The sequence below is a fragment of the Myxocyprinus asiaticus genome, chromosome 23 (assembly GCF_019703515.2).
Source record: "Myxocyprinus asiaticus isolate MX2 ecotype Aquarium Trade chromosome 23, UBuf_Myxa_2, whole genome shotgun sequence".
NCBI lineage: Eukaryota > Metazoa > Chordata > Actinopteri > Cypriniformes > Catostomidae > Myxocyprinus > Myxocyprinus asiaticus.
Genome location: NC_059366.1, coordinates 13828857 through 13844880, shown reverse-complemented (window position 1 = coordinate 13844880; position 16024 = coordinate 13828857). Strand labels below are relative to the sequence as shown.

Below are 16024 nucleotides of genomic sequence, written 5' to 3'. Positions count from 1 at the left end.
ACTGTATGATCTGTAGCCACAATGCAGTGACCAAATATGATTCTCTTAGAATAAATCATAAAATAAATAGACACAGACTTTAAACTTTCACAAAGGAAATTAAGATAAACAAAAAAAAAAATCAAATTATCTCTCAATCAGCTCAAATCCCCCTTATTAGTAAGCAGTGAAGAAAATGTACTCAGTTGATGAACATTTCAGAAATAACTTTATTAAGTGCACAAACTGCTACTGAACGTATTGTTTTATTTTTTTGTGTAAGTCAGACACCGAGCATAATTTAATGTTTTACTCAATTTGCAGTGGCCAGTTGAAGTGTTCTTCTCACAATGTTAATTTGATTAATTTGACTATATATATGTTAAAAGATCAGTCATTGCTTATTAATAAACTAAAAATATGCATTGTCTACATAAATTTTTCTGAAAATCCATACATTTTATCAGGTGCAAATGCTTTATTATAAGCTAAAAAAGACTAATGACAGAGAGATATTTTCAACTGAATAAAATATATTTATATAGTTATTTGCATTTTCATTTTTTTTCTAAGGCCGCAGAAACAGATTTTATATGCAATCACATATTTTGTCAAAATAGATAAGCTCAAAGAAATAAATGCCTCAATATGTGATACTATCAACGGTCTTTAAAAGCCACACCAGCTTTTTAATTTTCGCGAATACATCTATTTAAACAGCGTTTGCTTGAATATTAGTGAGTTCACACTGTAAATACTATTCCCAAGATAATAGTTTTATTGTTTACCACACTGACAACCCACACAATCAACACTCTTAAAAATAAAGGTTCCAAAAAGGTTTTTTCCCAACAATGCGATAGAAGTACCATTTTTGGTTCCCCAAAGAACCTTTCAGTGACAATTGTTTAAAAGAACAATTTTTGAATAACCTTTTTATAGTCTAAAGAACCTTTTTCCTCTACAAAGAACCTTTTGTGCAATGGGAATGTTCCATGGATGTTAAAGGTTCTTTGCAGAACCATACATGCCGATCTAGAACCTTTATTTTTAAGAGTGAAATTATAATGTAATATTTCTTCCTATTTTTCCTTGCTTCTATATATAATTTTTCCAGTGGATATAATTTGTTTTAATAATTTATGCGTAAAATCTCCATTATCTAAACAACACTGTGTGATATGTTAATAAATAAGTGTCAGCGCTGGCCCAGCTTTGCATTTTAGCATTACAATTCAGCTGGCTTATATGGTTATATATAAAAGAACACTGAAACATACAGTACATTCAAAAGCATAAAATCAGCTGATTTGATTTACAACTCAGCCATATAGTGTTCATTTCCCCTCATTGTCATCAGTAGAGGAATCCATATGTCTTATAGATATTTCCGCACTCTTTTCACTGACCTCTTCAGTTGTCTCTACACTGTCAAAAAACTTCATTTTCTCAGTGTGCACTGTATCTCGCAGCCTACGAATAGAGGAAGCTGTCTCATCAGAAATGGGTTCTACAGAGTCTCCTTCAAATACACGTGTTCTCTGGGTAACAAGTACGGTTTCTTCACTTAACGTCTCTTTCACAACATGCCTTTCCACTAAAATGTGCTCCCCACTTTGCACTCTGGTTTCCTCCACTGTCAACACCGAGTCTGATCCGAGTGTTACTTGTAAAGGCGAGGTGTGAATTCCACGGACATCTAAATTAGTAAGGATTGCAGCTTGCTGTGTGTCTGGTATAGCTTGTATGTTTGATGTGATGATATGAATTTCCCCTGACATCTGTTTAAGAGTGTCCACTGAGGGTGAGGACATATCTGATGAAAATGGGATATTCACTTTCTCTGGCTGGTGAGGCTCCATAGATATCAGTTCACATCTGGCTGTGGAAGTCACAACCTCCTTATTTACATCGTTGACCCCAACAGTGGCAGTAGGTTCAGCATATTTTACTTTTACTTTTGTAGGCGAGGTCTGTGAGAGGCCAAGTTGCTCAGTGGTTTGTGTGGAACTTATATCAGCAAAGGCTTCAGATGACCTCAGTGACAATGTTGGGCTGATATTCTCCTCCACAATCTCACTCAGGGGGCTCTTCTCAGGTTCCTGGTTCACTTTACTGGATTCTTTCTCTACATCATCGTTCATTGAAACTTTCTCAGCCTCCTTAGGTGGTTGAATTACTTCTTTCTCATTGGTCTTTGCAGTTTTGGTTGGAGAAAATTTGGAAAAACTGAACCAACCTCCCTTCTCAGTTTTTGCTTGTTCTTTGTTAACCTCTGTTTTCTGATCTGTCGAAGCTTTCATATGCTTTTCAATTTCTTCAACCTTAGCATCCACTAACTTATCACTTTCATCTGAGGACTGGCTGAATCCTAATTTTGGAAATTTAAATTTAAACTTTGATTTTTCTGGAGTTCCTTTGTCCCTATGTTCTGCTGATGCCTCGACTTTGACTCCAGCCTCATGATCATGCTTAGCAGATGGCTTGTCCTTTTGTGCTTCCATTTCTTCTAATGTTGGAACATTAAATTCTACCTCAAAGCCCCTGATAACATCCCCAAGGGTAGGCATTGTAAATTTGGGTGATTTTTCAGGCTCTTGTAGATCATCTTTGGGTTCTGTTTTAGCATCTGGAGCACTGGCCTTTATGGTTGTGTCATCTTCTCCATCTTGAGATTTTGTTCTTGAAATGCTAATTTTTGGCATTTTTATGGAAGGAAGTTTGAATTTACTCGGTGAGCCTTTGTCCCCATCCACTTTTTTAACAGCAGCCTCTGGATTCTGTTCAGTGGTTCCTTTAATTTCACTCTCTCTGCTTATTGCTTTAGAACCTTGTACTTGTATGGTCTTGTCTCCAGTACTAAGGTCAGAGTTAGTGTCTGATTCATCAACCCCTGCTTTTATGTCAGATGTCCTTTGAGCTGAAATTCCAAATTTTGGCATTTTAAAAGCAGGTAATTTGAATTTACTTGGCGAGCCTGTAACAACTGTATTGTCTTTATGCTCTGTGTCTACCTCTGTTTTCTGAATGCTGGCACTTCCCTCTTGTGAAGCTATGTCTATTGTTGGGAGACATACTTCGGCTGGGGTCTTCATTTCTGGTTCTGTGATCCCAGTTTCAGGTGCTCCTTTTTTCACCTCCTTTGCAGCAACTCCCAGCTCATGGCCTTTTACTTTGGGTAATGAAATCCCAAACTTTGGAAGTTTAAATGTATTTTCCTGTCCTTCTTGATTAATTCCTTTAGCTTTTGGTTTAGTATCAATGAAAGTGGCCTCCACCTCTGCAACATCTGATGGATCCAACTTTGATGTCTCTCCTTTATTATCCAATGAACTAACTTTAGTTTCCTTGATGTCAGCAGCATCAGCCTCTGGTTCTTTGTCAATGGCCTTTGAAGTGGAAACTCCAAATTTGGGTAATTTTATTGTTGGGAGTTTAAATCTTGTTGGTGAACCAAATTGTGGACTTGTTATTTCTATTTCGCACTCTGGTGTCTTAATATCTTTCTCACTTTCTTTTATTTCTGTAAAGCCCTCTGGCAAGGAAACATCTGCTGTTGTTTCAGTGGCTTGAATATCTTGGGCCTTGCCATCTGATTTTGAAAATCCAATTTTTGGAAATGCAAGGCTTGGCTTCTTCATTTTTGCACTAATTCCCTTAGAACTCATATCGGTTAAATCAGTATCAACATTGTCTGTTTTAGAAGGCTTAGCTTCTTTGGCTTCAGTTTGAGAAACCTCTGCCTTTGAAACATTAATATCAATTTCAGGACCTTTCAGTTTTTGTAGAGAAAGTTTTGGTAGTTTGAATTTACTTTCTTCTACTTCAATTTCAGTACCTTTAGCTTCCATATCTACTTCCACCAACTCTTTGGATAGATTTAGCTCTTTACTCTCTATACATAGTACAACCCCTGGTATTTCACTCTGAGTTTCCTCAGGCCCCTGGTCGACGTCTGGACCTTTTATTTTAGGAAGTGCAATTCCAAATTTTGGAATCTTAAATTTGCCATCATGTTGCTCTATATCGATTCCTTCCCCCTTAATGTTCACCTCAGTAGAAGCATCCTCAACATTTACTGTTAGCCCTTTTATGTCAACACTTGATACATCTGATGAATTTTTAATGTTCTCATCACAAAGACTAAATTCAGGCCCTTTGATATCCACGTTTGCTGTTGGAATATCTACTGTCCCCTTTGATGCTTTCATTCCAAATTTTGGGAAATTGATTGTTGGAAGTTTAAATCTTGTTGGAGAGCCAACAATTTCTTTTTCTGGAGATTTAATATATTCAGATTGTTCTGAAACCTCAGCAATTCCCATTGATATCTCCACATCTGTTTTGGGCAGACTCACACCAACTTCAGGAGACTTTAGATCTGGTTTTGAAAATCCCAATTTTGGAAGTTTCACTTTCAGCCCTTTGGAATCAACGTCAGCTTCATCTGCTTTCACCTCAATTGTAACATCTTCAATTGCAACATCAGGCCTTTGTACATTTACCTGTTCTTCAGATAGTGGGCCAGTCTCTGCTTTTGTTTCTTTACCCTCCACCTCTGTCTCCTTTAACTTTGGCATTCCAATTCCAAATTTTGGCAGCTTGAACTTGCTTCCCAGCCCATCAATTTCAGTCCCTTTGCCCATAATGTCCACATCAGCAGAGGGACCCTTAATGTCTATATTTGTTTGTACCTCTCCTGATTCAGGAAAACTAATTTCAGGTTCTTCAATGTCTGCATCTACTGTTGGAATATCAGATGTGGCCTTTGGGTATTTAATTCCAAATTTTGGAAGGTTGATTGAGGGCAGTTTAAATTTGGACAGAGAAACAGTTGTTGGATCATCTTGTTTGTTCACTTCATCTGGGAAATTAATTTCTGCATCTTGTTCTTCAACAGCTATGTTGCCCTCTATGATAGACATATCAGTCTTTGGTTGAATGGCATCAGTTTCTTGGCCCTTAATATCTGACTTTGAAAAAACAAATTTTGGAAGTGAAAAACTTGGTTTCTTCAGTTTCACATCCAGTCCTTCCGTGTCAACCACAGGTATGTCTGCTTTGCCCTCAATAGATATATCCTGTATGTCAACATCAAGTGGGAGTTGTATTACCTTCCCCTCTGCTAGATGAATATCAGTTTCTCTTTTTGTGGTACTCATATCAGATTCTTTTTTTATTTCTTCTGTGTCAATGTTTGGTATTTGTCCTGAATCTTCGATGTCTCCTTCGGAAACACTAATTTCTTTTCCTTTGATATCTCCTACTGCTGATAGTAAATTTACAGTGCCTTTTGTGGTTTTGACTCCAAATTTTGGCAGGTTAACTGCTGGTAGTTTAAATTTAGTTGGAGACACATCAATTGTTGGATCTTTCTGTTCAGCCTCTAACACTACCCCTGGAAGTGTACTTTCTGCTGTTTGTTCTGTTACATGCACGGTGCCTTCAGGTATAGATACATCAATCTTGTGTACACTGACATCAAGTTGTGGAGTCGTTGTGTCTGGTTTAGAAAACCCAAACTTGGGAAATGAAAAGCTTGGTCTCTTCACTTTTCCTTTTCCTTTGGAATCAACCTCAGGTATGTCTGCACTCCTCTCAGTTTCATCATCTTGAACTGTATTCTTGGGTGGTTGTACTTCTAACTTTACTTCAGGTTGAGAACATTTTGTGTTTGTGGCCTCAAGTTCTGATTCTTTAATATTAATATCTAAAGCTGTTTTTTGTGATTTAACTCCAAATTTTGGGAAGTTGATTGAGGGAAGTTTAAACTTTGTTGGAGAGCCAAAAAATTTTGAATCCTTTTGGTCTGTCTCCATCTTTGACACTTTGATATCTACATTTGCGTCTTCTATGTCCACACTGCCTTCTGGTACTGGGACATCCATTTTCTGAACACTTACATTAACCTCAGAAGTTTTTACTTCTGGTTTTGAAAACCCTAATTGGGGTAATGCCATCATCACATCTGGGCCTTTAGAATCGTGTTCTGTTGTGTGAGCTTTCCCCTCAGTTGTCATCTTAGGTTCTTTGATATCAGTTTCCTGTGCTTCAGCAGATATATCCCCTGCCTTTAATGTACTTAAATCAGACCCTTCTACTTGATAAATGTCAGTACCAAGGTTTGGCAGCTTAAACTTACACCCTTGTCCTTCAAGTTCAGCATCTTCAACCTTTAAGTCCACATTAGCAGATTGACCCTCTGTGACCAGATGAGGTCCCTTCATTTCAACAGATAGGGCTTCGTTCATCATTTTTATTTGTGTTTCTGGACCACTTACTTGAGTTCCTTTGACAGCTATATCTACATCAATCACTGGGGCCTCCAAAGGAAGCACATCACCACTCAATTCTGTTATTTCAGGTTTTGTTTTTGAAGCAGAACTTCCAAATTTGGGTAGTTTGAAACTGGGAAGTTTGAATTTGATTGGTGAACCTCCTTTGGATTTATGATCTTTTAACATCTCTGTTGTTTGAATTTTTATGTCAGATTCTGGTTGTTTCACATCCGCTGCTGCTGTTATAGATATATCACCTATCTCAGTGTTAATCTCTGGAGATTTAATGTCTTGTTTAGAAACTCCATGTTCTGAACTCAGCACTTTTGGCACCTTCAACTTTATCCCAGTTTCCTTAGCATCCCCAGGCATGTCTACTTTTCCCTCAGTAGACAGACTTTCCATTTTCATGTCATGTGTTGGTGTATCCTCCATATTGTCTACATTATCCTCCATTTTTGATGCACCTTTTTTACTTTCTGGCCCCTTTAGCTTTGTAAATGAAAATTCAAATTTAGGCATCATAAATCTACTCCATTGACTTTCAGGATCAATGTTTTTGGTTTTTATTTCAGCATCCACTGGTTGACTTTCAAAATGTAGATTTAATGGTTCTGTATATTGAGTCGCTGTTTCTTCTGAGTTATCAAGTTTGGTTTTATTTTTTGACACAGCTTCTGATTCTTCTTTTATTTCTGACTGTGTTACATCATCTGCTTTTTCAGTAGATTCCTCCATAGGCTTTGAAATGGAAATGTCAAATTTAGGGAGAGAAATTGTTGGAAGCTTGAATTTAGATGGAGAACCAGTAGTACTTTTATTTTTTACCTCGACTGCAAACTCTGGAGCAGGAATTTTCACTTCAGTCTCTTTGATCTCAGTGTGTGGAACAGATATTCCTTCTTTTTGGAGACTGGGGTCAGCATCAATGATCCTAGACTCAGATTTGGAAAATCCAAATTTTGGAAATGATATTTTCTGTTTTTTAAATTTAATATCACTCTCTTTTTCTTTAGCCTCTGAAATGACTGCATCTAATTTAACTGAAGGAAGTTCGACTTCAGTGTCAAGTTTCTTGGCCTGCAGATCCATACCTGATGTTGAATCTTCTTTAGCTGGCTTTTCATCAAGACCATGGTCTGCAAGGCTTATCTTAACATCTGGTTTAGAAAATGCAAGTCGCGGAGAGAATACCTTTTCTTTTTTCTGTTCACAATGAGCATCCTCCATCATTTCTGACTCTGGTGTAGAGACATCAACTTCAGGTTTGGATAGACTTTTCATTTCAAGTAATGATGGTAATTCCCCAGACATTTCAGCCTCTGGCAATTTAATTTCCATGGTAGGTTTATCTTTGGTCACTCCAGGCATTTGTTTGTCAAGGTCAGAGCTTGTTGCCTTTGGAAATGAGACTCCAAATTTTGGAAATGTAATTGTGGGAAGTTTAAATTTTGTTGGAGATCTTCTTGACACTTTTTCAGTCTGGTCAGCCTCATCATTTGACTCTTTCGTGTCTATAGTTAATTCTTCTTTGTCCATACTACCTGCTAGTTTGGAGGTGTCAACATTTGGAAGGCTCAAATCAGTCTCAGAAGCCTTAACATCTGGTTTTGAAAACCCAAATTTTGGAAGTGAATAGCTTGGTCTTTTCGTCTTTACATTTGGGCCTTTATAATCATCTTCTGGTTTGTCAAATGTGTCTCTGGGCACTTCATCATAAGATGAATGTACCTCAGTTTTTGCATCCACTGAAGTAATATCACCTTCTTTCTTTGATGTACTAAAATCAGTGTCTGGAGTTTTTACTTCTGAAAGGTTAATTCCAAATTTTTGCAGGTTAACCATATTTTCTTGTCCTTTGGGCTTTGCGTCTTCAACCTTTACATCTACACTAACACCTTCTGTGGTCATAGAAGATTCGTTGATATCACCTGATGGTGCAACGTCTTTTAGTTTCATACTTATTTGTTCTTCTGTAAGTCTTACATCAGGTTCTTCAGCATCTATATCCACAGTTGGCATATCTTTCGCTACCTTGGATGCTTTACCTCCAAACTTTGGCAAGTTGATAGAGGGGAGTTTAAACTTTACTGGTGCACTACCAATAGTTAGATCTTTTTGTTCAGCATCACCCTTTGAAATTGTGAATTCTGCATTTGGCGCTTTAATTTCCATATTGCCTTCCGTCAGACTAGCCTGAACCTCTGGTTTAGAAAATGAAAGTTCTGGAGATGGTTTCATACTAACTTCATCTACTTTTGGAATGTTAATGTCTGTAATTTCTAATTTTCCCTCTGACATAGACATTTCAACATCAGGCTTGGATACACTGAGAATAGTCTCTGAGATATTTATGTCAGGTGGTGCTGTAAGTTCTCCTGATAGCTTGGCCTCTGGAAATTGAACATCCATAGTAGTAACCTCCGTGCTGACACCAGGCATTTGAATATCAGTCCCAGCATCGGTTGCCTTTGGAAAGGAGACAACAAATTTTGGAAGTTTAATTGTGGGAAGTTTAAATTTTGTTGGAGAATCTGTTGAATCCTTTAACTCAGCCTCTGCCTCTGCCTCAGTGGTCTTACTTTGAACATCTTGTTCTGTTACATCAGCACCTACCTCTTGTAAAGAGCTGTGCACTGTTGAAAGAGACACGTCAGCATCAGATTTTACAGCTTTAGAGAATCCAAATTTGGGAAATGATAATTTCTTCTTCTTCATTTTAGACTCAGTTTCTTTGATTTCTGCATGTGGCAGTTCAGATGACTCCACCTCAGTTTTTCCATCAACCTTTATGGTAGTTCCTTCAGATAAGATTGTTTCATCTGGTAGAAGACCACTTTGTTCTGTCTTCTCTTTTGGCAATGAGATACCAAACTTGATCATTCTACATCCACTCTCCTCTTGTGCATCTTCTACAGCCTTAATCTTTATGTCAGCTTTACCAACCCTTTCTTTAGTGGGCCCTGGTGTCTCACTAGGGATATGGTCCTTGCAAAATTCAACACCTGCATCAGTTTCAGGCTTTGAGAGTCCAGTTTCCTCCTGCCTTGTTTTTCCCTCTGACTTTGGGATTTTTACTTTTGGAAGAGAAATATCTAAACTAGGCATTTTTATTTTACTAAAATGTATTTCAAAACTTTGTTCTTTGGTATCAGTTTCAGATGTTCTCTTCTCAGAATCTAATTCAACCTCTGTTGTGTCATTTTCTTGCATTGTAACATCATCTTTTATAGTTGTTTCAGCTGATTCTTTTATAGATTTCCCTCCGATTTTAGGCATTTTGAATTTTGGCAGTTTCTTTTTATGTGGAGAGACATCAGTGTTTGTGTCTTTGTTTTTTAATTCAGCCTTTGCTGATGATGGCTCGCATGCAGTAGCTTTCGGTTCTCCTTCATTAGTAGACGCCATCTGTTGAGTTACCTCTAGTTTTGGGGTTGTCATAACTGTACTTTCGTCATGATGTAGCATTTGATCACCCTTTACATCTCCTTCTTGAGACTTTTTAAATGTTGTCTCTTCAGCAGATTGTTTGATGGCTACATGTACTTCATTTTGAGAAATCTTTTTTTGTTTTGTTTCATCATGAGATATTTTTGCTTCAGCTTTCATTTCCTTCATTTCATCACTTTTGGATGAGGTGGCCTTTTCTGGTAACTCAATCCCAATATCTGGGAAGCGAATGTCAGGTTTCATAATTCCAAAACTTGGCATAGATTCCTTTGCTTTCTTTGATTTCTTCTCATGTCCTTTTTTGACCACTTTGATATTTGACCTTTCAGTTATATATGCATCAGTATAGTCTTTTATAGCATCATCTTGAGTGTCTTTGGCTACTTTTCTTTTTTGCACCTGAACTGATTGCTCAATGGCTTCCATTCCTGGTATTTCAATGTCTTCACGTTTTGGAAGTTTTAATTTTACATCTGGGGAAGTACTAATCTTGTCATCCCTTGCCAACATTTTGCCTGTTTTGGACTGTTGGGCTTCAAACTTTGCTTTTGATTTGTCTATTTTTTTCTCAGTTATACGTGTTTCCTCATGAAGATGCAGTTGTTCAATTTTTGGTAATATGAAGGCTTCATCTTTTGTAACAAAAGTAGGACTTGTCCATTTTTCTTTATCCATTGTGTTTTCAGTCAACTTACTGCTTATTTCTGTGCTCAAGCTTGACATTTTACAAGGGGATCCTTTAGGTGTCATGCCAGTTTTGTCTGCCTTCATTTCCATTATTTTGATTTCTCTCTGTACAAGGACCCCTGTGATGTCTCTCTCGGGTAATTTAAATGCTGGGAATTTTGATACTGCTTCCTTTACATCTTCAACATTAAACTCTTCAGCTTCCCCCTGAACTTTTGAGATTTGTATTATCTTCTCAATTTTTGGTTCTTTCATTCTAGGTGACTGTAAGTTGGCTTTTGATCCTTTGTCCTCCATCCCAGGAATCTCAATTTCCTCTCGTTTCAGGAGAGGGGCTTTGGTTGGGTCTTTCTGTCTTATGATTATTGATTCATTGTAGTCAAATTCAGATATATCCACCTTAGGCAGTTTAAACTTTGACTCTGGTCTTTTACCAAGGTCAGTTAGAATTAAATCAATATTTGATTTTTCTGTTAACTCAGAAGTTGCTATTTCCAAATTTGAGCTTTTGATAACTTGAGCACTACTACCAGGACTCTTCCCACTTTTATCCACATCCAGAGCATTTGGCTTTGGCTGGAATAAAATAGGTGTTGGAGTGCTTGATTTCTTTGTGTCCATGACAGTTGAGGACAAATCCTGCCTTGTTTTAATCTCAAAAGTGAAAGAGTCTGAAGACGTAAACTCTAGTCTATTTACTGTTTTTGTAAAATGACTCTTTGATGCCGCTATGTCTGCCAGTGGACCTCTGGTTCGAATCCCATAACTTTCTGTTTCAAGAACGTTCCTTTCTTTCTTTTCTTTGTCACTGCCAATCCCTGGTGATTTTTGCATCAGTTCTACATCTGATATGTCCAGAGAAACATCAACTTTAGGTATGCTCATGTCAATTTCTTCTTGCCCTTGGGTTTTCTCTAAAATCTCTTTATATATCAGCTTGCTATCAGAATCAGCTTGATGTCCCTCTTCCTCTCTTTGTAATATCAAGTTGGGGCTGGATGTCGATGGATCTGAAGTTCTCATTCCACTTGAGACAGACTTTAATTGGCTCTCTGTTCCTAATTCAGACTGATCCTTTCCTTGAATGCTAACCTTTAACTCTGATCTTTCTCTCCTTTCTTTGCTATCCTCCCCAAGAGCAACTGTAATATCAGTAGTCTTTAATGTATTGTCCAAGCTAATAAGCTCAACCTTATGCAATGATTCAGTCACTGGCAAAGTTGGGCATGTATATTCATTTCTTGTTTTAGTAGGCTCCGTATTATCAGCTTCATCCAACAGTTTTGGGCTCTCTACCAAATTAATCACTGGCTCCTGAAAGCTGTGTTCTTCGGCAATATTCACAAACATTTGGTTATCCAAGACCTCCATACTGTCTGTCGTTAGTTCCTCTCCATTTTCTGGGGTCTCTTCAACGGACTTGCTCCTGCGACCTGTCATCCTCATCTTAAGCTTCATTTTGTGAATCTTTTTCTTTTCTTTTCCATCTGGAGACTTTAATGGAGACTTAATAGGTGACTCTGTGTCACTTGTTAGTGGACTTATCTCTAATTTTCTCTGTTCTTCTGCTTCTGATGTGCTGTGAGATCTCTTAAAATTCGCCCTCCGACCCTTGCTAAAGGAAGGACATTTTGGCCATGAGATGCGATCCTGTTGCTTTTTTGTCTTTCTTCGGCCTCTCATCTCTGGTTCACCACTTTCCTCTCCCTCAGCCTCCTCACCCTGTGAAACATTGAAGAAACATATATGAAGTGATTGAACTTTTAGAGGCTTTGAGGTATTCTGCAATCGACAATAATGGACAGTGCGATATTTACAATGGTTACATCTGGCCTCATTGACTCATCATCTTCTTGTGTTCTTGTTGGAACAGGTTTGCGTTTTAGACAGAACTCCACTTTATATGGTTGTGCATGCTCAAGAATCTGGAGGGCGTCTTCATAAGACACATTATCAAAGTATACTGTAGCACTAAGTATCTGGTCACCTGAAATGTCAGATGGAAGGACACTGATGAGGACGCAAGTGACAAGTTGGATCAGAACAAATTAAGCTATATTCTTCCTAATAATAAGAATGTCATCACACCTTCATTCACACTTAGATGCTTTGAGGCAGGTGATTCTGGTTTTACTTCCTTGATAAAGATGCCGTCATTTCCCCCTCCACTTACAACCAAACCCTCAGCACAGACTTCCTTTGCAGTCTTCACTATCATTTCTGACTCATCATTTTGCATCTCCTGAAACAGAATGCAGAAGTAATTTATAATCCTTTTCAGAATTTCCACTGTCCACATTTCTAATCAGTAATTATCTTTTATGGTACATCATCTGTAGAGAAGACTTTAATGAGTGAATTTACAGTACTGTGCCACTGTTGAGCTAATCATGAAAAAGAGTACTGTATTATAAACAGACTCGCCGTGTACTCAAGTGCACTTTCGAATTCCGAACCAGCGTACAAGATATACTCATATTTTGGCCGTATTAACTGATTGCATAATTCCTTTAGTGAATTGGATGCTAAAAGAGTGAAAGTGAATCCCCCACCATAGTTTTTTCTTACCTCTGTTTGATTCATTTTGGCAGAGGAGCGCTTGTCAAACAGTGACCCAAAACCAATCCTTTTGCCTTTTTTTGAACTCTTGGTGGGTGAGTCATAGAAGTCACCTTCAGCCTGGCAAAATTTGTATTGAATTTACATTATTATAAAACTGAATTTTCACAATCACTTGTAATAAAATCTAAAGTAGAGTGTGATGATCACCTGTTTTACATATTTTTCTGTGGTAGGGAATTCCTCAACAGGGGACGAACCCTGAGGGCGAGGTCTTTCCTCCTCTAAAACTTCAGGCTCCTCACAAGCCTATTACAATAAATACCAATGAAAGATAGTGTTAATCAAAACATGGTGTCAATATATCATTAATAACTGTATATTTGCTGAATGTGCTCTACTTGAATGTAACTCACTAAATCATCAGTGTCTTGCTCTGGTCCTTTCAGCCTTCGTCCATCACCTGTTGTGATGAAAAATGCAAAATAAACACAACAGTTATCAAGGGAGCAGTTTCAAGCTTCTTGATTACATAGGCTTCACAGCTCTCAGCAAAAAGCTGTTATGGGAATGTGTCATGGATGAAATGTAAGAATCCATCTCAACCTTCAACAGCCTGCTGGTCATCTACAGTCACCCATTTATAGGATTCCTTTATATTTCTGCTGTTTTACAGCATTTACTGATTGGAGAGTCAATGTGGGATATATTTTGTCAGACCAAAACTGTGGTATCTGCAAATATGCAGGAGCCTTAGACAAGAATTTTGTGATTTCCTGGCAAGTATTCTCACAGGATCCAGACATTCTACCTGCTTCTGTTGCTTCCTGTAAAGTGAGGCACTCTATTGATCTGAAGGGGTTGGCTTACACCTCCAGCAATTAGACCAAGATGGAAACATGGGCTTTGAGAGAGCAGGAGAAGAAGGCCTAAAAGAAGTGAAACTAATATGGTTGTTAATATTATTTGCAGCTGTGGTATTGTACAAATAATAATCATTTAAAATAAAAAATTTCCCATAACAGAATGCACTTACAATAAGCGTCTCATTTAGGTACTTCTAAATTTTCCCTGAGCTTCACTCAGCCAAGGCCATTAACCTACACTTTCCTCAAGCACTTATGGGGGATCAAGGCACACAGGTTTAGATGGCATTAAATTATAGAGTATATTTATATGTTTATGTTTACCATGTATTACAAAAATAATTTTTGATTTGTGTTTCGTGAAGAAAATGCCAGTTCTTGCGAGGCAGCAAAAGAATTGTGTTAAAGATTTACACTTAGCACGCTCTTTGTTTTCAGTGTGCTAAACACATAAAAACATAAAGACAGTCACTATGCAGTGTAAAAGCAGAGATAAATGGTTAAATATATGAAGCGAAAGCAAGACCAATCTCAATTCGGAATGTAAATATGTTGATGATGTCATTGCTGTGTGTAAAACTTTGAATGCTGAGCCAATAAGAATTTTTCAAAACTGAATCGTAAATTTCTAAATTATAAAGTTTACAAAAAATAACAACAATAGATGTGAGAGTGAAATTATCCACAAACATGTCCCCCTCACTTTTAGAAATAACTAAATTAATAACTAAATAATAATTAAATAATAATTACATTTTAAACGTTCAGTTGAAATGCTTTCTTTCAAATTATATCATATATTCTTAAAAATATAATTAATTTCTAATGATCAGACAATGAAAACATCATGGTTACATTCATAACCTCCATTCCCTGATGGAAGGAACGAGACGTTGTGTCGATGTAGTGAAACTTTGGGAGCCCCAAACATCTCTGATCTTTTGAAAAAAGGCCAATGGGAATTGGCCAGTGGAATTTGCATGCCACTCCTCCTGACATACGAGTATAAAAGGAGCTGGTACGCAACCACTCATTCAGGTTTTGTGCTGAGGAGCCGAGACCAGGTCCCGGCCATTTCAGCGGGTAGTTCAGCGTTGTGGCAAGAGGGACACAACATCTCGTTCCCTCCATCAGGGAACGGAGGTTACGAAAGTAACCATGACGTTCACTATCTGTCACTCACTCGACGTTGTGTCAATGTAGTGACACTAGGGGTCCCTATACAAAACGCCACAACTACCTGAACTGTGTTACGTGGACTGGCGGTGCGAGACCGCTGTGTGCCTCGTAGCCAGCGCACCAGGCCGTCACGTAACCTCCCCCAACGCTCTTATGAGCGTCGAACGGTCCTTCAGGAACAAGTCGACTGCCCAACAAATAGGGACAGGCTAGCCCAGCCGAGGCCTCTTTTCCTCTTTTTTCTCCCCAAAAAGAGTGGAATTTGTTAATCAACTGGGAGCCATAAATGTCCACATTGGGGGTGTCCCTCCCAAGGGGAAGACACCGCAGAGACCACACCCCACCCAAAAAAAGGGGGGGGGGTATTTTGAGTGGAAATATGTCACATGGTCTTACCGAGTCTTGTCGGAAGTATGTCATGTGGAGAGGTCCCATGATAGGTCCTACCGAAGGGGGAGGAGTTTCTACAAAGCATGGCAACCGGGGGCGGAGGGGCCTCTGCCCAAGGAAGACGCAGTTTACCGACAGGGAAACGATTTTGCGGAAGATATCACATGGGGTTGCCTTCGGGGAACCAGCATATGTGGAGCACCTACCTCAGTACAGGGGCTCATTAGCGCACATACTGGGCTGGCAGTAAGTTTCTCCGCAAACTCAACTACCACAGGGCTAAGGAGGAAAGTCATACAGGGATCACAGTCTGTGAACACGACTGGGAGTCAAGAGCGCACGTCTTCACCTCAAAGGAGGGGAAAGGCGCTATGCGCAAGCGGTACACCCGGCCAGCTGTCCCGGAACTTACCTGCTCGTGCCTGCCAATACACGGGACGAGACCGGCTCAACCCGGAGATTGTAGAACCTCGCAAAGGTGTTGGGTGCTGCCCAGCCCACTGCTCTGGGCCATCGCGATATGCCATCGCGATGGCGTCAATGACCCAGTGGGCGATCCTCTGTTTGGAGACAGCGCTTCCTTTCCGCTGTCCATCAAAGCAGACAAAGAGCTGCTCGGAGCTTCTAAAGCACTGC

The 16024-nt window shown here is 38.8% G+C and overlaps 1 protein-coding gene across 1 annotated transcript; it reads right to left on the bottom strand.

Annotated features, from left to right (window-relative positions):
• Window positions 1-195: 195 nt before the first annotated feature.
• On the bottom strand, window positions 196-12977 carry LOC127413490 (neuroblast differentiation-associated protein AHNAK-like). Its single transcript, XM_051650670.1, has 4 exons — window positions 12963-12977; window positions 12483-12636; window positions 12212-12381; window positions 196-12116 (listed from the first exon to the last, which is right to left on the bottom strand). Exons 1-4 carry the CDS (start codon window positions 12975-12977, stop codon window positions 1317-1319), a joined length of 11139 nt encoding a protein of 3712 aa, XP_051506630.1. The 3' UTR covers window positions 196-1316.
• Between the last annotated feature and the right edge of the window lie 3047 nt (window positions 12978-16024).

Bases quoted from the DNA above. Each gene is read 5' to 3' on its own strand.
- LOC127413490 (XM_051650670.1), bottom strand. The intron at 12,382-12,482 runs GTGTGATGACAT...CTGACATTTCAG, and splicing joins GCATCTAAGTGTGAATGAAG to GTGACCAGATACTTAGTGCT. The intron at 12,117-12,211 runs GTAAATATCGCA...AATGTTTCACAG, and splicing joins TGAGGCCAGATGTAACCATT to GGTGAGGAGGCTGAGGGAGA.